At 41.1% G+C, this 26,634-nt stretch overlaps 2 protein-coding genes across 6 annotated transcripts in view; one reads left to right on the forward strand and one right to left on the reverse strand.

Moving 5' to 3' along the window:
* Positions 1–12,966, forward strand: part of LOC128768919 (astrotactin-2-like) — a 301,659-nt gene extending 288,693 nt beyond the window's left edge. For all 3 annotated transcript variants that reach the window (XM_053882198.1, XM_053882256.1, XM_053882341.1), the window contains 3 exons: positions 6,944–7,044; positions 7,128–7,311; positions 11,554–12,966. In XM_053882198.1, the coding sequence (XP_053738173.1) occupies positions 6,944–7,044; positions 7,128–7,311; positions 11,554–11,797 (529 nt within the window). In that variant the 3' untranslated portion in view covers positions 11,798–12,966. The remainder of the gene's footprint in view (positions 1–6,943; positions 7,045–7,127; positions 7,312–11,553) is intronic.
* A 1,691-nt stretch (positions 12,967–14,657) lies between these two features.
* Positions 14,658–26,634, reverse strand: part of pappaa (pregnancy-associated plasma protein A, pappalysin 1a) — a 95,301-nt gene continuing 83,324 nt past the window's right edge. For all 3 annotated transcript variants that reach the window (XM_053864457.1, XM_053864450.1, XM_053864440.1), the window contains exon 22: positions 14,658–19,295. In XM_053864457.1, coding sequence (XP_053720432.1) covers positions 19,191–19,295 — 105 coding nt within the window. In that variant the 3' untranslated portion in view covers positions 14,658–19,190. The remainder of the gene's footprint in view (positions 19,296–26,634) is intronic.

Here is a 26,634-nt window from a genome sequence, read left to right on the forward strand (position 1 = left end):
TGTGTCGTTAATTAATACATTTGAAAAACCTGCAAAAGCACTCAGGGAGTGTAGACCTCTGATCTTGCACTACATTTATAGTATCTACATGATTAGAGGCAGCATGTGTGGATATGAAGAAATTGGAGTGACCAAGATGTAACTTCAGTTCTATGATTATGTGCTAAGCCCTCTGGCAGCTTCATTCTGAAGCAAGGTACTTGCAAGGTAGGTGAAGCTACTTAACGCAAATAAAAAATAAAAATTCAAAAAAATGGTGGTATCGTTCTTCAGTGATTAATACATTTGGAAAAAAACAGAAAATCAAATTTGGATTGATTTTGGTGAGTTCAGTGTACAGTCATAGCCATCAATGCATTGGTACTAAAAATCCCCACTGTAGTTCTTTCATGTATTACGATATTCGTTTCGGCCCAGAATTTTCGTTTGGCTGCAACCCTGCTTACACGAAGTTCATAGTTCTTGTTTACATTGATGAAAGAAATTATTCATGTAAATGTATCTAAATTTACCTTTTTTTGCCAACATCTACTATCTGTCTGTTTGCACCGTGCGCTTCTTTCACACTAGCATAAGACAGTGTCATCGTCACTACATTTACTTCTGATCATACGCTGAACATCTTTGGCCTTACTGTAAATACACATTTGATGTTGGTACGTGCAACAGAAGCGAAGCAGCTTTTAACATATTTTCCCTATCTTGAGCCTCGTGTGTGCATTAGACCCGTTCCCCTTTCCTGTTTATGTGATCAGTGTTCGACTTACTGTATAGGGCGACTTGGCACCACTTGACAGCTCATCTCAAATCTTTCCGGTATTGTTTCAGTATAAAGTGCCCTGAATTTTCCTGATTGCTCCTCATCTGCTTCCAATTGCCCCAGAAAGGGCCGTCTCCAGACATACAGTCATTTTGTCTGAATTCACTCACCACCGTATTCACGTCGTTCTGAATTAGCCACTTTCCTTCAGCTTCTCTGGTTATGTCATTTGCTCATTGAAACCAACGTCAGACCAACCGGTCCTCTCTTGGTTTTCATGGCGTCAAGGTTCAAGCTGTATTAAAGGCGGCCGACGTACAGAGCTTGTATCTGCTGTCAGCGGTTTTATCAAATGGTTGGACCCTGTTCCCAAAATATATCACATTAATTAGCAGTATCAAATGAAAGTGAGCAGGAACAGTCAGTTCTTGTGCTGTGTAAATGTTGAGCGCTCGCCTGCTGCAGGCTCAGAGAATCGGTAGGTGAGATGCTGCGCAAGGCCAAGCTGTTTTTGTTTTTTTTGTTTTTTTAAATCCCAACTAGCACTTTGTCATGATGAAATAATGCCATCATGATATAAAGCTGAAAGGTGCCATTGTCATTGATAAGAAAAACGAGGTTCAAGAATGAAAAAACAACCTTTGTTGTTTTTGCCATTGATTTTTGACTTTAAAAGGAAAAAATATTTAAAGTTCTACCTTTCTGCATTTCTCAACTGCCAGTCAGCAGAGACCTTAACCTATTAACCAGTTATCGTCTTCACGGTTCCTTATCTATTGCATCCATTAACCTCATTGGCTCTCTTCCTCTACTTTCATTTCCAACAGACTTGGTCCAAAACTCTCTCTCCACGTGTCCAAACCATCTGAGGCCCGTAATTCCCTGCACAAACTTGTGATTCTGCCGAAGGTTTTTATTTAACTGCTTGGAATAAAATGGTTTACAAATATAAAAGACACTGTAATTCGCTATACTTTGTACGTTTTCAATTCAGTTACAAGAGAAAAAAATGTATATAAGTAGTTGTAATCTAAGGCTGCTCGCACTCTAAGTAAAACATTATTTATTCATAGTAATGTATGTTCCCTAATCCCTAAAAATAAATAATAAGTAGCTCAAGAGCGTGACCCTGAAACAGATGACACAACTCCAAACACTGATGTCATGTCAAGGGAAAGCCCCGACTGCCCTTGCTCCTGACAGCATGCCAAAAATAGTGACCCTGCCTTGGACCCTACGATGCTCCCTTCCTCTTGTTCTGCTGTGTTTCCAAGCCTGTCACTTTTTGGTTGCCTCATTTTTGTCTCAGTAAATTGAAGGGAAAATGAACACAACATTAACTCATTACCTTAACTTCCCATTCTTCTACTTGATTCTTTGCTGAGCTACTGTTTATAAATACACAGGAGTCCGAGCGGCACATTGAAAAATACATGTTGAACTGAGGCACATTTTAAAGCTCAACATATATAGCTTTCGCCAATTCAGTTGTACTGGGAAATCATGATAGTGTTTTCATTTCACAGGCTTTAAAATGTTATTTGGCCCAGTGGAACGTTGTGATGAATTGTGTACAATAATAATTATGTATAGTATTTCATTATGAAGGTGGGGACCACGCTAAGCAGTTCATTCCCCTGTAGTATGATCTTTCACTGCACTACTGAGTTGTGAGTGCAGTGACTCTACACAAGTACAAGTAAAGAATCTACTACGCAACCAAGCAAAATGAATGAAAACCTACATTGTAGTAAAGAAGATGGGCCCAATCTGAGCGGTCTCCAAAGACATTCCCAGCTGGCGATTTCAGAAATCAGTTTTGTTTAGCTCCATTTTCGCCAAGCCAAATGTGAAATAACTACCAAAATGCCAGAACGGCCATTAGCCAAAGAACATATTTATGATATTTGTAAAACCCGACCCTATAAAACACATTCCTTGTACGCTTCTGATCAGATGCAACAAAGTTAACGCTCTAAATATAGTGCGCCAGTCGACATTGTGTTCAGTTTGTGAGTCTGTTTTGATCGATGGGACTCCCCTTCCTGTGTGTTGGGGTCCATACCATTCCATTTTAGGATGAAAACCATCCCGGGGTCAAGTTAGGTGACTCATGGTTGCAGTTTTAACAAGTCTTCAGGAAAAGAATATCAATGTCACTGGACTGGTGGGAAACCCAAGTACATGTGTGCGTGGGTGGCCGCCGTAGTGGTTTGAGTGTGTCTTGCCAATGCTGTTACTTGATGTTTGACATTCTGGTTGCAGGCCAGGCTGCGGCTGGGTTTCTTTTGTTCTCTCCAGCATTCTTTATCATTGCTGCTGGCCTCTTCTGAGCTCACATACCCCCACTATTCAGCATTTTTTTTCCCTTTCTTTTTTAAAAATGATTTCTCAAAATAAATCAGCTTTATCTTTTTCACCACAAAAACATATGCTGAGTAATTTTATTACTCTACTGAACTTAAGGACATTATAAAGGCTAAAACAGTGTCAATGATGCTGACATAAAAAAACAAAAAACTTCTGAAATGTTGGCAGAAGCAACCCCTCTTGCGCCCCTTGCTTTTCACCCTACCCTTCTCCTCTGTCTCCGTATATCCAACTGCAACTGTTATGTGGCCTCATGAGCTAAACAGCGTGATAGTTACATGCCGACATTTGTTTTGCTCGGGCAAAAGAGCCACTGAGGTCTATGTGTCTTTTGTGAGGTTCCTGGGGAATACCACACTTACCCTGGTGAATAACAAGATCAGACAAACAATGTGAGCAATGTCCAAACAGGTCATGTTACAAACAAAGCAATGACTTGACATGGTGACAACTCTCCACAGACGTGGCTTTGAAACGACCCAATTGGCCCGGTTCTTTGTTTTCCTATATTTCTACGACTATTTATAACTGGAATGTCGTCTTAGTCACACACGTCGCCTCTCTGGAGGGGGGTTGTGGCTCTTTTGTCATATTATTGTTTTAACAATGTGGAAATATGACTGAAAGACTTTCAAGAATTCTTTCCACCGTCAAAACATCCGCCTATATGAGAAAGAAAGTCAAACAAACAGCATAAAGTGGAGTATGAATCATGACTCGTAAACAGACAGAATTCTTTTAACGTCAAACAGACAAGTTATGATGGTATTTAGACCAGAATAAAGCAATATTCCAAATGGACATGATCAGACGACATGAAGTTGAATAAGGACAGACTCAGAAAACGTCAGTGAACTTTCACTCTGGAAATGAAATGTTAAGGGTCTAAGTCATCTTACTACGGCGACTACTACATCAAGTTCGATGAGATTGAAGTTGTGACTGGAAGAGCATGCTTTCAAGTGGTTTTGTAAACCTGAACTCTTTCTCAGTGACACTTTCCTCCAATCTCCATGAAAAGCTTCTCTGTTATGTTCATATGATGTTAATATTTCTGATAGGATCAGCATCTGATGGTGTTGTTGTGGAGGTGCACGTACTCAATTGTGAGGCTGCTGTCATAGCTGCTCTGCGGATGTTATTTTGTTATGGCACGCTACTTCGTCTCCTGATATCACTGAGCAGTACAGTATGGCAACACTGCATTTTTAGAATTATGGAAGCCAGAGTGGGAGCTTACTCGGAATGTAACCCAGAGATGACCAAGGTGGACTAACCCTAATCTGTGTTTTGTTCACCCACGTGGTGGTATACTGTATGTCATTGTTGTGTTTTGTCTAGTAGTTTGAAGCTGTAACTCCCCTTTCTCACTGTGCTGCATCACTGTCCAGCCATGGCAAAAATAGGAGCTTTGTTATCGTGCCACAAGGCAAGGCTGTGTAGTGGTAACGTAATGCATCACGTACGCAGTGCAGACATACAGTAGAACCTCGGTTCTCCACCACAATCCGTTCCAGAAGGCCGCTTGAGAAGCGATTTGTTCGAAATCTGAATCATTTTCCCCATTACAATGAATGGAAAAAGAAATAAATGCGTTCCAAGCATTGAAACAGGCTTTTGTAGGAGTGAATGTAGAGTGTCTGCTGCAGGTGCGCTGTTCCTCTATGTGTGTGGCCGCTGCATGTGGGAGGGGTTGCCGAGTGAGTGACGTCTCTCCAGAAGTGAAGAGGTGCCTGGTGCGTGTCCAGCTCTGAATGTGCGCTTCTGTGCAGTTTGGCTGTGACAAAGTCATAAACCAAGTAACGCTCTGTCCCAGACTCGCCTCATCCCTGTCCCAGCTCCAGCCGACAACAGGACATCAAACCCTGGAGTGAGCGCTCCAGCCTCAGAGGTGTCGAGTGCGAGCACCTCCCCTGATTCCTTCTGATTCTGATTCTGTGACACTCTACCATGGTCCAGTGCGGAGACAGGAAAGGTTTTACACCTCAATATGAAGAAAAAACAGTCAGTAAATGTAGCTAACGGGACTCGTCTGCATACAGAGGCTACGTTACAAAGCGTGTCGTGGGTCAGCTGATCGGTCCGCACGCGTTATGTTTTTCGGGGGAGTTTGAGTTTTGGATTTTCGTTCGAAATCCAAAGCAAAACAATATCAAAATTTTTGTTGGAACTCCGATTTGTTCGAAGTCCGGGGTACCACTGTACTTGGAATAAAGTTGCCTCGAGTCATCCAGAAGATGCCCCAAGTGGAACCACTGATTGACTACATCTAGATAACCCAATCATTTTGCCAGGAAGCCACTTGAGCGTTCCATTTTGACATGTCAAATTGGGAGGTAGCCCAGGGTCCACACAGGCGATCATTTTATTTTCAGTAATTCTTGCTTGGAGAAGAATGTCGCAACCATGACTCTGTTCTCAATAAATCATGGGAAATTGATGCTCTTTTGTTGAAGATATATTTCAGAACTGAATCCAACTCCCAGAAGTTTCATACTCAGCCCACACACACCATTGTCTGATTGGTCATGACACCACAGACATTTCTTCTGTGAAGGCAAAGACTTTTCCACCAATTGAAGCTATGGTGGTGAAATTTTTCTGAAATGTGTCTTGTTCAGATGGTTTTCTCCGTTCAAGGCAATGACTATGAAACAATTACTTTTGGGAAGCTGTTACACATGAATGTGTCTGTTTACTGGCACTGACAAATTGGGAAGTGCCTCATTGTGATTTGCTATGAAAGCTCATCATGGTAGTCGAATCATTGGTTCCTGTAGCCTCATTTTTGGAACCCACCAGATGGCCCTTTCTGCTCTGTAATGTCTAGCTTTTTTTGAATGAAACCCTGCGGGATTTTTAGTGGTTACTGCACTCTTCTGTACATCACTGCAACTTGAAAACAAGTGAGTGTCTTTCGACCTAAAGAATTGGAGGAGTAAGTCAGGTTTGGTAAAATTCAATGTAAAAGAAATGTAAAATTCAATTCAATGGCATTGCACTTTCTAGGTTTCTGTAGCATCCATGGTCAAGCTATTACAGTTTTAAACGGGCGTTGTCATACACATCCTAAATGACTCAAAGTGACTGTCCTTTTGCGTCCTCTGCCTCTTATCCCCAGTGTCTTGAACCGCTGTGCCATGCTTTTCTAACCTGGGTCTGATGTCTGTCACTGAAATCATCCTGTTCTGATGTTTGGCATTTCCCCAGAGAATGACTCAGGCTTAAAGGTTCCTGGAGTCAACCGACCTTCACCTATTTGTTCCCTGTCGAGTCTTGCTTTTTCTTTCTGTTTTTTTTTTTTTGCACTCATGTTCCTGATTCATATCTGATGACCCACTCTACTCATGGTGTTTGAAGGCATACTAAAGTGGCTGCCTAAGCTGTATGACAATGGTCTTTTTTTCTGAAAGGTATTCTTTTTTTAATGGTTTTGTCATCGCTCATAGCTGTAAGTGTTTAGTTCAGTGTCAGTACATGCCTTTTGTGTGTTTGCTTTTTAACCATGAGGTAAAAAGATAAGATAAGACTGAAATCCATAGTCAAACCGACGTCAGTCCAACACCAATCGGAGCTTGAACTTGCTTCTAGGTGATGCTTCATGAAGCTTCATGCCTTGATCTTCACAGCCGCCTAAATGACACCCATTCTAATGTGCTTTGTGCCACCGACTTAGTGCTTCATGAAGCTTCATCATCCCTCTCATCACTACTTTCATTTCATCCACTTTTTTCATTTCCTGCTATTCGTCTTTGATGTCAAATGAAAACTTTTTTAAGTGAATCATATTGACTTTTTGGCGTGTTTTTCGAGGTTTACCCTCTATGCAGTGGACAGCCGAGGAAGCCGCTCAGACTCAAGCTTCGTCTCAGTTCGGACATCGTGCACGATGGTGGATGACAGCCGTGCTGAAGGTAGGAATATTTTCCAAAATCCTAACACCTGTTGTGTGAGTGTTAGAGGGAATTAAATATGTGTTTGTCACCTTCCATCGCAGAAATTGCTGACAAAGTGTACAATTTGTACAATGGCTACACGAGTGGCAAAGAGCAGCAGATGGCCTACAACACGCTGATGGAAGTTCCTCCGTCCCTGCTCTACAGAGTTCAGCATCACTACAATTCCCACTATGAGAAATTTGGAGACTTTATTTGGAGGAGTGAGGACGAGCTGGGCCCCAGGTGAGAAGTCACAATTTGACTTTTACATAGCTGTCAATTTTTAATAATAGGATTGGTTTGGAGTTTATCGATCCAAGCACAGACCTTGCTTTTCTGTTTTTTATTATTCTCGATATTGTCACATCAGGGCGCCCTAGAAAAAGAAGACTTTTAAACACTTTCCTTTTAACCAACAAGTTGTAAATTTGGATCGATACCTAATCTTACCAGTACAATGGTCTATAGTTTCGTCAGCCTTTATTAGAACAGTAATTTAAAGCCAAAGATTATTGAGCACACCCATATATTGGACAATAAAGACACACGAAGTTCATCCAGCTAGTGAGCGCTACATATAAACACGAACATATAAAGAGAGGAAACGCTGTGAAGTTGAATTGAAGTGTTCTGTGGATTGTTCCTGTCGAGCCACAGGTCCAAAATGTTTTTCTGTCAGTGAAACTACTGCGTCTTACCAGCCTTTTGACAGCTTAAACATGCAGCTGCGGCCAAAGAGCCGTCTTCCTGCCGCCATGTTGAGTTTACTTACCTTAATCTGGTGACATCACTTTTACTGCAGTTCACGTAAACATAGCCCCCGTTGTTAAATTGACCATCTCTGTTTCTTTTCCTCTCACTGCAATGCTTCTGCTGGTGAGTGAGAAGGTCACTTTGGGGTTACAGTCCCTCCTCGCATTACCATGGTGATGCCTCAACACTGCTGACAGCCAAACCAAACACTAAAGTTGACTCAGTATCCAGCACTGTTTCCTCTTCAATTTCAACATGGAAACACAACAACATCCCTTCACTACTGTTGGAGGCAGCCCACTTCGATGCATTAACACATCACACGCACGCATGGAGGAGAGCTGCTGTTTTTTTTTTAAACCAAAAACGTGTACTCTCACAAGTCTGGGAAGGTTTTAGTCCGCCACCAGTGATCCGCAATACTTCTCACCCAATGTTTTTGTTTGACCACCCCTCTGTCTGGAAGCTCTTAGTTCATGCAATAAATGATACTATAATCATTAGGCTTCCATGCTCCTGATTGGAGACGGGGGGTGGGAGGGAAGGGCTGAAATACAAGGAATGATGTGGTCAGATGTTGTGTTTCTGTGCGTGCGTTTTGTGTGTGGGCAGCTTCGGGGAGGGTGGGGGGCCGGGGGTCTGGACAGGGGAGGTCTTTTGGATGAGTGAGCATTGGATTATTTACTGCCTGATGTTGGCAGGGTTGAGCCTCATTGGGGTAATTTACAAGCGCACGCAATTGGTGGTACCTTTTTAAAGGTGAAAAAGAATGGACGAGTAGAGCGTAAGCACCGTCAGCATTCCGCCAGTAGCTGCGAGTCCCCTGAGCACCCGAATAACCACAAGTACTGAAATAATTAATTATATTGTTCTCTGGACTACACGCTCAGAGGTTGCCATTACTCATAACTTAGCACTTCCTCAAGGCAGCACAAAGGAAGGCTTGAGCGCAAACACGGCTGCCTGGATTCATATTTCGGCCGTCTTCTCCGATCTGCGTTATCCAGCCACAGATTTTGATGGGTATCATGTCGATGTTTTCTTTCAAGAGTATAATGACACGGTTGTGTTGTTTGAATGGAGGTCAGGTCACTGCCCCTACATTAGAATGTAGATTTTGCAAAAGGCCTGCATGTACAAAGGCACTTGCAACCCTGGAAAGTGGGGCAGAGAAGCAACTCCAACGGGGCAGTGACATCATCAATTTAAAACAATATTCAGCTGTAAACAGGGTCAGCTGCCCAGATGTGAGCAGGGAGACACGGAACCGGCCTTTTAAAATTGATTTACTCTGGATCCCGGTTATCACAAAGTATTGGATGTGGTGACTGAAAACTTTGGATTCATGTGGACGAAAGGCACAGGATCTAAGCCGTCACATTTTCCTTTGAAAATAAACTGGGTCCAGGAGAACTTTGGTTCTGATTCATATAATGATAGTTAAATAATGTGGAATCACTGCATAGATACATGAAGTACAGTGGTACCTCGGTTCTGGACCACAATCCGTTCCAGACGGCCGTTCGAGAAGCGTTTTGATCGAAATCTGAATCGATTTTTCCCATTACAATGAATGAAAAAGAAATAATGCGTTCCAAGCCTTAAAATAGTCTTTTGTAGGAGTGAATGTAGAGTGTCTGCTGCAGGTGCGCTGTTCCTCTATGTGTGTGGCCGCTGCATGTGGGAGGGGTTGCCGAGTGAGTGACGTCTCTCCAGAAGTGAAGAGGTGCCCGGTGCGTGTCCAGCTCTGAATGTGCGCTTCTGTGCAGTTTGGCTGTGACAAAGTCATAAACCAAGTCACGCTCTGTCCCAGACTCGCCTCATCCCTGTCCCAGCTCCAGCCCACAACAGGACATCAAACCCTGGAGTGAGGGCTCCAGCCTCGGAGGTGTGGAGAGCGAGCACCTGTGACACTCTACCACGGTCCAGTGTGGAGACAGGAAAGGTTTAACACCTCAATATGAAGAAAAGACAGTCAGTAAATGTAGCTAACGGGACTCGTCTGCGTACAGAGGCTGCGTTATAAACAGTAACAAAGCGCATCGTAGGTCAGCTGCACGGTCCGCGCACATTTTTTCTGGCTTTTTTCAGGGGCGTTCGAGTTCTGGATTTTCGTTCGACATCAGAAGCAAAAAAATCTCGAAATTTTTGTTCGAACTCCAATTTGTTCGAAGTCTGGGACGTTCAAAAACTGAGGTTCCACTGTGTATGAAAGAGGCAGCCGTGTGAGTAAAATGCAGAACATGATTGAATATATGCAATATTTATATATCAGCTTTGAACTCATAAAAAAAAAAAAGAGATTTGTAATCGTAAAAAAAAAGTTTGGAATCTGAAAAAAACTTTTGAATTCATAAATATAATTTCAAACCGAAATTAAAAACCTTTTTTATATTACTATTAATTTTCATGCTGTATTGGAAACTTTTTTAAATACTGTGTAAAACTTTGTTTCATATTAAAAACTTAAAAACGGCATCGAAACATTGTTTTTCAGAATGATTTTTTTTTTTTCAAATTCAATTTTTTTTGTAATTCAAATCTCAAAAGCAGAGATATCCCTCCACACGATATATGTGTCGGTTAATACCTCATGCACACCAGGTTGATACACCAACTAGTGTTTTTTTGGGGGTTTTTTTTCTACATGTACCCTAGTTAAAATACAACAATATAACCAGAAAATAAATCTAGTGTCAGCATGTTGTAGAATAGGACTGAGCATTACCATCATTGCTAAACCTCATTTATTGACTTATATTATTTGTCTTTCTCCTGAATGAAAAAAATGATTTGATAAATAAAATACACAAAAATACCATCTTTGTGGCAACAATGTCTTAGATATTAGAAGTAAATGTACAACTGCAGGGAGTGAGGTTGGGTGGCTTGGAAACATGTTGGAGCACGATATGATGGATTGATGTGAAAGAGGTGATGGAGGCTGACTTGAAGTTGTGACTCTAGAAGATGAAGACGATGTCGTCATCAATTTACGTTCAAAAAGGTCAGTTCTGGTGTGTGGCATTGCCACAATCACTGTAGTGTGAAGCGCTGTCTTCATGAGTGAGGGGATTCATTGACCTGCCCTTCTTGCTTGTTGCTGTTGTAGTCAATAACATGGGCTGAATTTGTAATTTTTCCACATCTCTCGTTCTCCGTGGCCCCCTCTTGATTATGTGTTTGGAATTCTGTTGTTTCAGACATAAGAATTCAAGGGAAATGAGAAAATGTTTTCCCCCTTTTCAGCAAATAAGTGAAAAGGATGTCTGTACTCACTTTCTTAACGAAAGACAGATGTTGATGCTCAGCAGACACTGCTTTTCAAAACAAATGGAATTTTGCCCTCCTCCGTGTGTGTTTTCCTCATTTTAGTATCCACATGAGCTTAACAACCTTTAATACACACTAGATGTGCTCGCCGTGGGTGTTTGCTTTGCTGTTTTGAAGTATGGAATGGATGTCTGCGTACGCGGCGGCGCATGTTTCCTAAATTAAGCTGGCGCACGGCTCATATCATAAACAGAAGTTCCTCGACTCAGGACCTGGAAACACCAGAGTCAGATCATCAGACTTTCTTATTACTATGTCTGGGACTCACAGCTTAGGTATGAAATAGGAAGAATCATGCTATGTCTATGTCAGTCATGCTATGATGAATCGCACTCTGCTACAAATGGTGTCAGCAGTGGTGTGGCAATTGTTCTGAAAATATTTTTCTTCTGTCTCCAGAAAGGCAAACCTGATCCTGCGCCGGGTGGACCAGATCAGCCATTACTGTCGCTCCCTCCTACGCAGTACTCACATCCAGAGCCGAACAGACACCATGGCGTACGTTCACTGTCGGAGCGAGGAGAACCGAGGAACCAGCAACAGCAACACATGGCGAGGATCTTTACACGAGAGCCGCTCGAGTTGCATGGAAAAGCTCATCTCTGTGCAGCGCAACACGTACAGCAACACCAAACTGCGATGAGTCCGGTTTTCATCCGACGTCAGGTGGATGCCATTCTCCTCCAGAGCGAGCGGAGAAGCGGAATCAACTTTTATTGGAATAATTTTGAGCTGCCAGCTATTGCACATATCAATGACTGACTGCAGTGCAAACGTGTAAAATATCGTCTCAACCAGGAGTAAATCTGGTTAAAAAGAAAAAGAAAAGTATTTGAATGTATCATCGTTGTTCCATCTTTGGTGCTTCTAAGCTAGCGGGGCGGTGGGTGGGGTGCTGGAGGTGGGGGAATCTTGAGTGTCATATATTTGACTTTTGCTATGTGCCATTTGTTAAACAGGTTGTTTTCTTGTTCGTGTCTAATCCAATCATTGCTGTTTCAATCCTAATGAGGAAAGAGTTGTGTGATAACAAGCAACAAATAAGCCTGTAGGATTTATGCAACTGACCTGTCAATCATCTATATGGTGAGTTAAAAAATTAAAAAAAAAGATTACAGGAACTTAACATTAGGAGAGATAGTTATGTGCATCATAAATCATCGAACCCCTTTCTGTCGTTTTGATTTTGGCGTTTCATGGTTGTGTGTTCACCGTTGTTATGCCTTCATTTATGTAATATTTTTGTGCGTATATTTGTAAAATGTTTTCTAATTCTGTCACATGTGAAACCAATTCACAATTCCCTTTTCAATATTTTTTAAATCTCATCTTTTTCCTTAAATGAATTATTGTCGCTACTCTTTTATGCTACGTAATGTCATGATTGTCACAAAACCATTTTATACACATTGAGTTATTTTAAAACTTTTTCATTTTTTCATGGTTCATTTTTGTCATTGCAGCGCTTAAATTATGATCATCTATACTCACATGTGAATATTATGTGCCATGAAATTAAATGGAGCCAGTTTTTACTCCTGACCCTGCTGACTTAAAGTTGCCATGAACCCCGTGTTCTGTTTATGTCCTTTCGATGACTATTTTGTCTGACGCATATTCGCTGACCAGTGTCATTACCCTTGAAGCCATGGGTGTTTGATTTATATGACTATTGACAATGCCTTTTTTTGGATATTCTAATCTCCTGTAAGATAAATTGTAATAATAAATTATTATATTGTACATACAATATTGTAAAAAAAAAAAAGATGTATATCTGTAATGTGTCGCTTAAACTGTTTTTTTTTTTTCCTGAAGAATGATAAAACTATTAAAATTGTCTAAACATGCTCCTGTTTTTCCCTTCTTCAATTTCGTTTCATCGTTTCATTTTGTGGCTTTCAGTTTTTACGACAGAAATCCCATTTATAGTTTTTGTAGAACTGTTTGCAATAATTATTTGTGTCACTCTTCGTGTAACATGGTGTCGGTTTATTGATTTTTATTTTTTGTTTTCTCTTTTTTTTTCCATTACTTTTGTGTTGTGTCTATTTTTTTTACTTTTGTGTTGTGTCTATTTTTATAAATTCAGCATTTTTTCTATGTCATTTATTTGATTTTTTTGTCTTTGAATCATAGCATGCTAATAGAATAGGACTGTCTGTAAAAGCGCTTCCATCTACATACTGTAGCACCTCACGGTTACTTGGAGACCACCAGACATCTGTCATCTATGAAGAATCGCATTCATTTTCAATCACCTCGGGTCTTCGTCTCTCCGTGTTAACTGGTGGGAAGCGTTTTCTTTTTCCAACACCCTGGACAAACCGCTCCATCACACTCAGATCCAGTTTCTTTCCAGTCATGCAACATTAACTGCACTTTAAAAACCAGTTGCTTGATGTTTATACACACAAATTAGGCTATTAAGGTCAGTGGCGTGCCAGCAACAACACTCATTTGACACCTCCTTGTGTAGCAGTTTTGTAAAGAAATGCACATCAGTGTGTTTCAAACGTATGAGAAAAGTCAATTACCGGTCAATTGGACACGATTGAAACCATCCCAGCTCAATTCACGACTTAAAATCTGTTGATGTTTTCTGTTTTATGTAACCAAAGTTTTAGTCGACGCCATCAGGAAACAGCGAAAAATGAATAAAATGAAACATCTTTTGTTGTTAGCTTTGTTGCAATGTTGCTTCATTTTAGCTTTTACAAACTGCAGCATTCCCACTCTTTTTTTCTTTGTCTTTACTTTTTCTTTTTTAAAGCTGTAACGTGAGGAATTTCACCCACGCTCCCACTTACACAAAAGTAAAGGAACTCCAGAATGGCACCAACTCTAAGAAATTCCTAAAAATTGCATACATATATTGTTCTTTTTATTTTCATTTTGATGTATTTATTTCTCAGGTGTATTTATACGCAGCAGTTTTCCCTGCACAGTCACTTGGTCTTTAGAACTTTGCTCTGATTCTTTTGCTTTTGGCTTTTTCGGTTAAAAACGTCTTTTGATACCTGATCTCTAAAGACAAGTAATCGTTTTTGCGTCCATTTATTTCACACTTTTTATGATGCTCAAAGTGCCTGGAAAAACAATCAGTCATGCCACGACTGTTGTGCTGGTGAAGCTTCATGAAACAGTGTCTCATTTTCCAGCCTCACCAGCGCATTACTACACACCACATTATTTACTGGTGGTGGCAGGCTGTGTCTGTTGTGGGCAACTGGTCCAGCACAGAATTCGAACCACTCCAAGAATAAAGTGGGCCATTCAGTCTTTTGTTAAAGCATCAAGTGTTTTTAAAGAGACCATATCTTGTAAAATATATCTTTAAATTAAATTCAGATAATATTACATATGTGTATTCTTCCAACCATACTGACTCCCGATCTGCGTATTCCATGTATGTAAGTACATCGTGTCAATAATGTCTTTCACATCCACTTCACCCAGTATCCACCATTCGAACATCAAAGACAGAGACGAGAATTCTGCTCTTATGTTCACTTTAACCAGTGTTTTTATTTCTACACAATAAATGACAGCAAAAATGAACATAATACTCATCTTTATGACTCATCCTTATGAAAATATAGCACACATCAGACATGTTTTGCCATGTACCAGAGCACCAAAAATATAGATAATGGCAACTGTGAAAGAAACTGGAAACACAAATAACCGACCTGTTGTTTATGTGCCTGTAAAAGTGCAAACAACCAAAGAGAGAGATGAGGCCGTCAGGGAGGGACGGGCTACTTTTACAGTGTTGGTGAGATCCTCTGCGAACCTGAAGGGGCCGCGACTTTAATACACAGCTGTAAGTAGCGAAGGTGACAGGAAAAAAAAAAGGGTCTCCCCAATATTATGGAGCCAAGAATATAAAACGAAAATCCCCTTTTTTCTTTTGGTGACATTTAATAGGCTGAATATGTTTGGTTGCTGACAACAGTGCTTCTACTTTAAGGACAAAGAAAAGCCGACAGCGAGTGGTGTGGCAAAGCATCACAGGTTTTTTTTAATGTTTTCTTCTGTTTTGTCTTGTTTTTTTTTTTGTTGTTTTTTTCTGTCTTGCAGGTGATACTTTGACACGATGCACAACATATATTTATCTCTTTGTATATTAGTTATGATAAAAATCAATCCAAGAGCAACTCTCAAACAGTTAGTAATTGCAAATACAATCATCATATAATATTACTATTTACATCTTAAAATATATTTGTTGAGCAATTGGGTACGAAACATCGCAGTAATACGTCTAGATATCCACGTAATATGTAAATACACTTTTTTTTTCTTCTTCCCACTTAGATAAAAAGGACATTTCACCTTTTCATTGAGGAAACAGACATAAGTGGACCGTTCTAGAACCAGAGGTCTGTGAGAGGTACTTTTGTGTTACAATACACAAAGAAAATGTCTTACAACATGATGGCACATCAGTATTTTTCTCCACAACAATCAAACTATCAATCGCTCGATTTTTTGTGTTTTTTTTCTTTTTTTTTTAAGTCTAAAACTCTCCCCATTTCTTTGCAAAGACTTGACACCTGACCTGGTTGTCGACAAGCAGGTGTTAAATCAGACACACAAGTAGCTGGTGGAAAATGTCGGGAGGAATCGAAGCCTGTCGGAAATGATTTTGCCTTCTCATGACAAGTTTTTGTATTGATTTCTTTGTGAAAACATGACAAATAAAACCCTAGAATGAAGCTTTTTTTTTTGTCAGCTGTGGACGAGTAACTTGAATGTGGCAGTGGCCTTCACTGATGTTGATGAACAACTTTAGCAACCAATGGAGAAGGTGGCTGTTTTGTTTGGAGGCCTGAAGAGAGCACAAAATATCAGCAAAAATACTCCACATTTCAGGAATAAAAAAAAAAATCCATTGCGGCCATTCAACTTCTATTTTCACCCGAAAATTTTGAGAACCGGCTTTGCTCCGATGGTTAATGTTGACATGTTTTTAAAATAAAAGTGGAATGGCCTTGAAGACGGAGAGCTTTAGGTGAAGAGGGTAACGTTCTTTTCTATCAACGTTGAAAAGCTACACAAGCGCTCTCTATCTCTGCGTCTCTCTCTCTTTTCCACAGTAGCAGCTGGACACTGGATTGACTGTACAGTTAAATCTGACAGTGAGAGATGAGGCAGTGTGTTGAGGAGGGGAAGGTCTTGAGCCCAGTCTCCCCGAGAGGGATGGCTGCCACCCCGGGGGAGAAACACTGACTCGTCGGGCGAACTGGGCCGATGTGAGTACACACCTCACACCTGGGCAAATAGTGATCCGGGCCAGGAAAAGCAGCCCTTCCGTCCCTGCCTCTCCTTCTGCGCGCCTTCAATATTCAGACCATCACCTGTTGAACATGACTTCCTTCATCTATGTTTTTTCCTCCTGTCTGTGGACGGCTGTGTACATATACTGTATCTTTGCTTGCTGTGATATGCACTAAACCGTTGGCTGATGCATCTATACACATTAGAATTGCTGCGCGTAGCTGAAAGAAGACTTTTACATTCCGGTTTGTAAAGGATTCACTCATTTACACATCTTCATTTGACCGTCCCCTGGGATGGCCATCCAGGCCTCCCAAGGTGAACAAGATTTGCCTCACAACTTTGTAAGAACAATGTAAAAAAATAACTTACATGGACATTGAATATAACTTAAAAAAAAAAAAAAAAGTATAACACTCTCAATAAATAGTTCTACTATATACACCATGCTTATGAGACGCAAAAATATTTCACTAATATACCAAAAAATATAGAAGCAGCAAACATTACAGGCATGAGGTACAGCAAGGGATCCTGTGGTGAATACAGTATGGAGTCCTCATCCGTGTTTTTCTTATCTTTGCTGGATATGGCTTATGGGAAAGTATGCTCCCTCCATCATCGGTGTGTCAAGACAAAAGTGTAACTGTAAAGACGCTTCATCTTTCAAGCTCGCTCAAATGCCCCCCACATCCTTGTGTGCCGCGGCTGAACAGTGGCTCGGCAGCACTCACAACACTATATGAGAACCTTGTTTTGTGGAAGCATACGGTCCGTCCCAGAGTCAACAACGACTTCGGCAAAGGTACCCGACAATGTTTGGGCTTTAAAAACAAAGTCCAGCTTCCTGCTGCTTTGTTCAATCATATCGTCATATCTTGCCAAGACGTTCCGTATACGATATTAATCTCATGTCAAGTTTGAGACATTAGCCGTTTGTTTTGTCCATTTCATTCTTTCAGAAATACTATCATTTTGAGACGTCAAACTCCATAATAAATCATCAAAAATTTGCGAACCAATGAAGCTTGCTTTCTGATGTGAGTGTAGTTTTTTTGCATGATTTTTTTTTTTTTTAAATGTAATTTGGAGACACCAATGTGGAATCCAAAACATAAGTTTGTCAATGAGAATGTTCTTGCTATTTGTCACATCTGAAAAATGCAAAGTATCACTGGGGTTAGTTCACACTCAGCTGGCTAAATTTAGTTCTGAAAATGCCAACTGTGGTTAGCTAATGCATCAGGCCAGGAGGAAGACATATTGAGGGGAATTAAAAATGTTTAACTGCCAATTTGGTTTTTAACAAAAAGGTGTGTAACTTCACAAATGACTGAAGGTAAATGTGTAAATGTATATGAGCAGCTCCCTTGAGATTCGCCGATTTAACTTTGAAAGAGTCAATTTGAGAAAATAAAGGTTGCTAACCCATGATATTTATGCCGGAGTTATTGGCTAAATCTACATTTTTGTGTTGCTTATGAGACAAAAAGTGTGAACTAGTCAGCTCTGACCAGTTTTTGAGCTTTCTTTTTCCATCATTACACCTAGTAGTTGCCCTAACTCACAATGTGGGCTTGACTTCCATAACTTCAGCCATGAAATCCTTCAATCTGAAATGCACAGCCAGCTATCCATTATGTGCTATATTCCGTTGGCTACATTGTGTGTGTCTGGAGCAGAGGATATTGTTCAGGGGAGTGGTGACTCGAGGTAAGTGCATGAGGAAAAACATCAACCAAGCCCAAAGTGAGGTCTTTACAATGACATTCTTTCGGTCGTGATGATCAAAATACAACTTTTCTTCAGCGTTTGGGATTAACTCATGAGGTTTTTCAGGTGTTTCGAGTTAAGTGCATCAGTCAAGATTTTTCGTATAAAGGTATACAGGTTGTACTGACATGCAGATGTGGATGGATACTCTGAAAGCAGCAAGGCAGACAAAGCTGTATAAACCGATTCTCTGTGGTGATGGCACGTAGCAGCAAACATGGTAGCACGAGCCATGCTTTACTCGTTTAAATATGCATTCAGAATTTTGTACAAAATGGCTTTCGGATGACGCGATGAGTTTGAAGGAGACTTTCTGTGCATTTTAATGTCAGTCTTTCGACGAAAACAATGTGGCTGCATGATTCCCCACCAAGCCAAGTGTGTCCCCTGACGTTGTTCACCGTTTCTAAGTTGGAATAGATAGAGACCAGTCCTGCGAAAGTGCCTGCTTTCGAAGACAAATTCGTCCTGATGACCTTCATAGCTGCGAAACGACACGATTCCCAGCGCTAGCACATTTCCATGTACCTTTGGTTTGTTTCATCGTGGAGCTAGGTCACTAGTAAGACATTTAAGCCAGCACAAAAGTGAACAAACGGCATGCTACCTAAGGCTCGGCTACATTACTGTTTCTATTTTTTGTCTGTTTTTGTTTGCGCGCATAAAAATATTTTTTTTAAGTTATTTTATTTCATTTTTTTTCATCTTCTTCTGGCTACATATGCATGTCTAATGATGGAGCTTGCTTTCCTTGAAGCTTGGAGAGAAATTAAGTCCATGGAGTCCCATCATCTTTTCTTCATGTGATGTGGAGGCTACTTTGGGGTATGGATGAAGAGGTATGCCCGGTAAGCAGCATGTGCAGGAAACTGGAGGCCGAGACGAGGATGAGGGAGGAGGTGGTCTGCCTTGACCGCTCTGGCTGTGTGGTGTCGGAGCAAAGGTCCTGGGACGCTGAGCAGAGGTCCCTCTGAGGTTGGTCATCCCAGGGAATGGACATGTTCCTCCTTTTTGTTCTCTATAGCGTTTGGATCCCGACATGAGCATTCATCCTTTATGTCGCAGGACATGGGAAATGGGATGACCTAGGAGAAACAGAGGAAATTATATTTACAGAGGTGTCATCTGGTGAGACTGCGGATCGTTTCAAAGTCTCACAGGGCTTTGTTTTTGAGACAATAAAAACATTAGTTGATTGATATATATATACCTTAAACACTTCATGAAGTTCCTAATGACAAAAGCCAGTCTGCAAAAATGCTATTATTTAAGAGTTGAGAGCACAGACTCGGCTCTCCTCAGGCGGACTGCTGCAAGGTCGAGGGGCCCTGATGGAAGAAGCATCCGTTTGAGCTCAGCTTGTGACGTCGGAGGAGCTAGCTCTTACATTTTGTCCATACAGAAGGGAGCTGAACCAAGACACGATTTAACAGTTGTGAAACTGCTAAACTCAATTTATTAAAGGGCTGGGAGTCAGTGTACCAAAGGTAAAACCAGTGGGGCTGTTAAAGCAGTGAAAGGCCCAACTGCTGCGTTTTGAACCAGTTGGATGCATGTTGAGATACACCATCGAGGAGGGTGTTAAATTCGTAGAGACCCGGACCAAACCACACCAAAGTTTCTACCTACCTTTCTAATACCTGACTGAGGCAGGTAAATTAAGAGGGGCAATGCTTGTGGGATGGACTACGCAGTTTTGGGTATTCCAACGGGTCACCAGGACGAGGAAAACAACGTGAGTATCCATGGGAGGTATATCAGTTTGTTGTCTGGATCAATATTGAAAGAGAGATTGTGGCGTTTTAAAATCAGATTTGGCCTAAAATTGAACCTTGATGTACACCACAGGACACCAAATGAAAGGATGTAGAAGGACCTGGCGTCTTTCCATTTGATGGTTGCATTTACAGACAATTTGACTGTGACGAAATATCAAAATGCTAATATATACACGCTTATATAGTGTGAATTTTTTATATATATTTCAGCTACACTTGATGTTGGATATTGACACGACCTGACATGACACGACTGACGTCAATATTATGTTAGCAAGGTGTGATGACCCCCAGCTGCGGCTGCCATGTCTTTTAATATTATGAGTGGCAGGTCCAGCTGTCTAAGACCACATCAAACCCCCACTCCAGCATCCATCTCTGGCCAAACGTGGATCACATACGGTCCAAGTCATGAGACCAACCAGAGATCCTGGCCACTTCAATCCATTTGCTTGAGTGTCAGCCCTTCCTTATTAGGGTTAAGTGGCTCTTGCATTGGATCCAACACTACAGGCAGTTTTAATGACTTGAGACACTTGTCTGACAGCGACCCTAATGCCAACGACAGTTTTTTGTCCATGGCTATTTGCGAAAGCTGCCTGGAGAGGATGGAATAACCATCTCCAGGGAGCGTTAAGGTGCCTGCGCCCGAATATGGAGCAGCTCCTGTTTACCTCCCCAGACAACAAGTGGAGAGCCATCACGTTCATGACATCATGAGGCAGAGGCACGGCAGGGGGCTGTTACTGAGTGCTGTCTAAGAAAGGAAAAAGGTCAATGTTAAGTCTAGAGAAATGCCTTTTCATACAATCAAGGATATTACGATGGAAATCGTCGGCGGGTCTCTCGCTCCTGAGAGCAAAGCATTTGAATTAATTCATTAAATGTTGATACAACTCCCCACTTTGCCATTAAATTAGTCACAGAGTCGACACAGAGTCAGAGTCAGAGTGTAGCGGAATAATTGCAGGAAATGGTACAAATAGCTCGCGAGATTTAGGGATGAACTGACGTGGGACGGGCGCTGCAAGTTGCTCAAGAGTGGTGACGCAGGCTCTCCTTTGAAAAGGGGGGTAGAATAAGTTGTTTGTGTGGAAGGGGATGTTCTCAATGCGAGGGCCAGGTGGAAGATCGGGGAGCGCCCTGACTCATCGGAGAAAATGAGGCCTCCGAGTGACGACTTTACAAGCTGAAGGCCAGACACGCTTCAGAAATAGCAGTCAACAGCGTGAGCAGTGTCTCTGCGGTACTTTGAAGGGGGCTCCTCCCGCTCAGTTTATTTACACAATCTCTCCATTTCACACTTTTACTTTGTCCCCTCCCGTTCTGTGTTTACCCTGGTTTACCTATCATTATTACCCGCCGGACCCCCACCTTCCCTCAGCACTTCACCTACCCACCAAGGTCACTGGTGTTTATCTCTCTTTCCACTTTTACACTGCCTGTGAGAATTGAACCCTTATTGTATGTTTAAAACCCTCCCATAAGATAAGAGCCAGCTACAACCGCTGGATATGCTGAATATGCTGAAAAATATATACTGACTTCCAACGCACTCAATGGACAGATTTAGCAATCTTTTTAAAATGTAATTCAACAGGAGTGTCATGACCACTTGGTTGAGATTTAAAATAATAGAAACTTGTTTCTCCGTAGCGTCGCACCATCAACTTCACAAACCTTCCAACTGGAGACTCTTCCCCTACCTTAAAGGCACTTGCCAATACGGTCCAAAAGGGAAAAAAATAACAGATTTATGAGTGCATCCCAAAATAAAATGCTTCCTCTAGAAGCCTCAGAGACAAAATGCAACGTTCAGAGTAACTATTCTTATTGGTTCTAAACAAAACAGACTGTAAACTTTGTTTACAGCGCCTTGATGTGTGGCCAAATCCAAGTCAACCAATCACTGCAGGGAGGTTATCAGCCATGAAAATACTATGTGAAAGGTAACCCCGAAAAGGTAGCGTCACTCTGTTTTGTGGCCTCCTATATTGAGCATGATGGTGGGTGGCACATTTGACACGGTTTCCTTTGACCTTGACCTCCAGGGTGGCTGGACCAGCTGCCACATCTGGCCCTGACTTGAGGTTTTTCGTCAGGGTGGCGGGGAATGACAGGCTGGCCTTGTGGGCCTGGGGGTCCTCGCGTTGCCCTACATGTCCCAGAGCTAGGGGGAGGACTCCTGCTCACTACAACATGAAAGACCAGTAGAAGAACGCAGACCTTGTCAGAGCCCCATCCTTCAATCTCAGGAAAAGGTAAAAAAAAAAACAGGGGTTCTCTCATTTCTGTGTGTATACTATGTGTGTCAGTCAGATGGGAAGAGTGTGTGAGGGGCACACGTCGGGTGGAAGGAAAACTGGCTGACCTTATATCAGCAGGGGCATACCTGGTCTTCACCTGGTTTAACTACCACAGTAGACAAAAAGTGCGAAAACACATCTATTCATATGAAACTAATCTCTCTTTTCATCGCACTGCTCCTAAGTCCAGACCTCTTATGGAGTCCGATCCACATTAGGAACGCCACTACAGGGCTTTTGAGATGCCTGTCCAATGAAAGGCCTCAATAATGGCTCAGAATGTTCAAATATAAATACATTTGAAGTGCTGAAAAGGTGACTGTGGTCCCATATTGTGTTGTAACTGTGTTGCAATTCGGGTTGTTAGATAAGATTTGTTTGAGAATTGGCAAGTGTTTAGGAATCGGTGCTTTCACTGTCGCGGCCAGGGTCAGAATAACAACACACATTTGGGGTGAATCAGGGAAGAAGCACAATTGTGCGCTCTCTGTTGTTACGTTTTTCAGCAACATTAGTGGATGTGTCATTTATTTTACGTAGTTACCACCAATAAATGAGGATCAAAAGGGTGCTTAAAAGGAAAGATCTTCGCATCAGAAAAGAGGGACACCCTGGACAGGAGCCTGACTCCTCGGTGTGTTCCAATTCAATGAAATGCTTGGTACCTTATTGAGACTTTCCTTAATAGTCAACCAGGGTGAATGGTTAACTCGTTCAAACCCAAAAAGCAAGCGCAAGATTTCCCATTGACCACTGAAGAAATCACTAACAGGCCACTTTCATTTCAATGGCCGGCGCCCAAAGAAAGAGAAGCTGAATTTGCGTCAGCGGAGAGCAAAACCCGTGGACGAAGAAAGCGCAGCTGTAGGTGGTCAGCGGTGGCCATCACGGCCCATCAGCTCCGACACAAACATCAATCATGACACGTTGCAAATCATGTTTTCGAGCGCGCTTGTGCCAGACTGAGAGCTGTAAACAGGGGTTGAGGGACTGGAAGGGATCCCGAGGCCCAACCACCAAAGCAGTCAGAAAAACATACAGACACATTTAGAAAAAGTTGTTTTAGAGGGGCCAACCAGTATAACTATATAATCGGTGCCCTCTGCGCACCGCTCCAAGCTCGCCTCGCCAAATCCAGCCAACAGCTTGCAACTATTAAGAGGAGATCCTGCGGTGACTTTACGTGCAGCCAGTCCTTGCACCCTCAAAGCTCTCAGGGAGGAATAATACACAGCCAGTCATTCATGTAGAGCTCCTAAATGTACAACACTTCCAGCAGAAGGGACTGAAAGCAAATACGACTTCTTTTTCCACAATAGTTTTCTTCTAAAAGTTCAATTCTGTACTTTACATTTTGATGATGGATATATGTTTTGATACAAACTAAGGTTGTACTCTATTTTAGATTTGAATTAGTTTTCTGACTGACAATTGGCAGTGCTGTAATCTTGAATCATATTCTGAATTGCTGTTGTTTAATGCAGTCAGAGGTTTTACTACTCGAAGCAAAAAAAAATAACACAGTGGTCCCTTGACAGAATGGCAAAATAAAGAGGTTTTCCCATTCCAAAGCATTAGAACTGGCACTCAGGGCAAATCTCAAAAGAATTGGTTGTTGCTCTTTCAGCTCCAGTTATCATTGAGTTTAATGCATATACGTATTAAATAAAAAATAGTTTTGCTTGAAAAAGATATGAATCCATCAGCCATGTTTAGCACTGAGAGAATGCAGCATAAAGCAGAGCAACATATGCAGCAATATGCAGTGAAACACTCAACATTTAGTTCATTTTAAATGCAAATTTAAGCTAAAGCAGACACTCATAAAGTAATGTATGATCCAAGTTATTATCGTATAATTTGGGTGTGAAATCCAAAGTAATATGAGCGAGGTTGTTAAATGCCTGCCTCACAGGTGTGAGTGTGTAAATACCAAACAAGATACCATTGATCTAGTTGAACTGAACACACAACCAAGTGGAGAAACAACATTGCGGGATTCCCATTGAATCAGCAGAACTCAATATTGCTTACGTGACTGGTCATGTGACGTTGTCACAACAAGAGACAAGCCAGTTGATGGATGTCAGAATGTTCTCTGGACAAAAACTTGTACGAGTTTACATAAAATAACGATTTTACACAGTAGCAAAAAGAAATCATGATGTTAAAAAAAATCTGAATATGGGTGAAGATTTTTGAAGGTTTGTCAAGTTTTTTCAGAGGAAACCAGAAACCAGTAAAGTAAGTCATTAGTTGCACAACTTTTTTCTAATATAGCAATTTTGATCGGCCATCATGCTACTAGACAGTGTATCAAAACAGATAACTAATTCAGAAAATCGTATTTATTTATTTTTATTTTATAATTTTATCCGGTATTGTTTAATGTGTGAAAATGTGAAATGAAATGTGAAATGTGTGTGAGAACTTTTGAATATAATGAATATTTGACACTGTATTTCAGACATTTATTTTTAACATTTCATGAATGTACTGTTGTTTTTTTTAGATTGATTCTTTGTTTTCAAATATTATTATTTCTGATCAACATTAAAACATTTCAATCTGCTATGGTGACTGTATGGAATTCACAATCATCCATCACACACTTTCTTTTTCATTGCCAATCCATCCATGCACCAAATTAAACAGAAACAACATGTGATAAAACTGTTTTTAAAAACATGCATTTACAAACAGACTGCACAGTGGAAGGCAGCCTCCCAGTAAAGTAGGAGTTTAGACGGACTTTTTTATGTTCTTCTGTGGTTCCCCATTCTTCGCCCACTGGTACATACGCAGCTACACAACATCACAAAATATTTTGGAAAAATGTTAAAAGCAAAGCAAACTAATCCAAACTACAACAAAACAGCATTTATCATCGTAATGAATGTCCCAATGACTTAGCAAAGAGATTCTATCAGGCACATAACTTTGGTCAACAACTCTATCTCCACATCAGATCCAGTCTGAAATGTTTTCCTCCAGGTGTCTCAGCTTTAGAAGGAATCAGAAGCTGCTGGCAGCTGATCAATCCAAATGAAAGGAAAACTCCATAACTCTACCCAGATTCTTTTTCAGACTCAGAAAAGCCATGAATTACATTTGAATTTGGGCTAGAAGACAGTCGCGCTGTTATTTTCTGAGGCTTTTCTTTGTTTCACAACCGTGGAAATCATCTTTCAGAATTACATTTTGAAGTGGAATTGTGATTATTTAAATCTTTTTTTTCAGGTAACTGATAAAGCCAGTTGATATGACAGTAGGTGACAGTAGCAGTTTTGAGCTCAGACGCCACCAAAGGGATCAGCAAAACGGAGGGAGTTGGGACACGTTGGCTATGAATAACATAATCAAATTTTAAAAGTAAAAACTACATTCAAAAGAGTGTACGCAAGTGGATCGTGTCAGCTCAGGAGAACCACTCCACAAGAGTCTCCCATCAGGAAGTGGCCGCTAGTGAGTGCCACACTCTCGCGACTCTGTCAAGGCCCCAAAGATGTTGAGATCTACTGATAATACAATGGTGGTGATACTACATGACTGAGGTTTCCTCCCAGTGGAATTGAACAAAAATAGAGTTCAGTCAGAAATGCTGATCCAGCTCATTGAAACAAAAACTTCCGCAGACAGAAAAGGCAGAAAGGCTGAATACATTGCGTCACCAGGATTTGCTCCGTTTGGAGCCGATCGCTCAATAAAAAAGGGTCGTGTTGCAATTTAAGGAACTGACTCAGGGGGTCAATATGATCTACAATACAGCGTGAGAAGAACACCGTAAACTTTGTGCTTCCGAAATCTGCAATCCTGCTGAGAGAGGTTGTGATTTCGCAGATGTTTCACTTGTACGCAGACTCATTCTGACATGTTTCAAAGCATTCGTTGTTCCGTGACTTTGTTTATTTGTTCTCGCAATATTTCTCTCACACTTAATTTCACACTTGATAACCATTTGTGGTCTAAATCCAAGTCCAGATCTCAGAATGTCTGAACACCAGGCCAAAACAGCATCGACCATCAGATCGCTGGACGGTTTTAAATACTAATACAACCGCTTGATTTGAAAATATTCAGAATGATTCAGTGCAAAATAAAGACAAAATAAAAGTTAGATTATGTTTGAAACAAATAATAATTAATCTAGCTGTGCTTCAAGAAAACTTGGATTAGGGCTTTTTCTCCTCTGAAAAAAACAATTTCTATCATTTACAATAATGTTTTTCAACCATTTTCAACCAGATTATTTTCAATAACTGTTTAGATTATATCAAAATGTGTTACAGACAAATCATACTTTTGCCTCAGCCTCACAACAACAGTGATTCCTTTCACAT

Source organism: Synchiropus splendidus, chromosome 1 (assembly GCF_027744825.2).
Source record: "Synchiropus splendidus isolate RoL2022-P1 chromosome 1, RoL_Sspl_1.0, whole genome shotgun sequence".
Lineage (NCBI taxonomy): Eukaryota > Metazoa > Chordata > Actinopteri > Syngnathiformes > Callionymidae > Synchiropus > Synchiropus splendidus.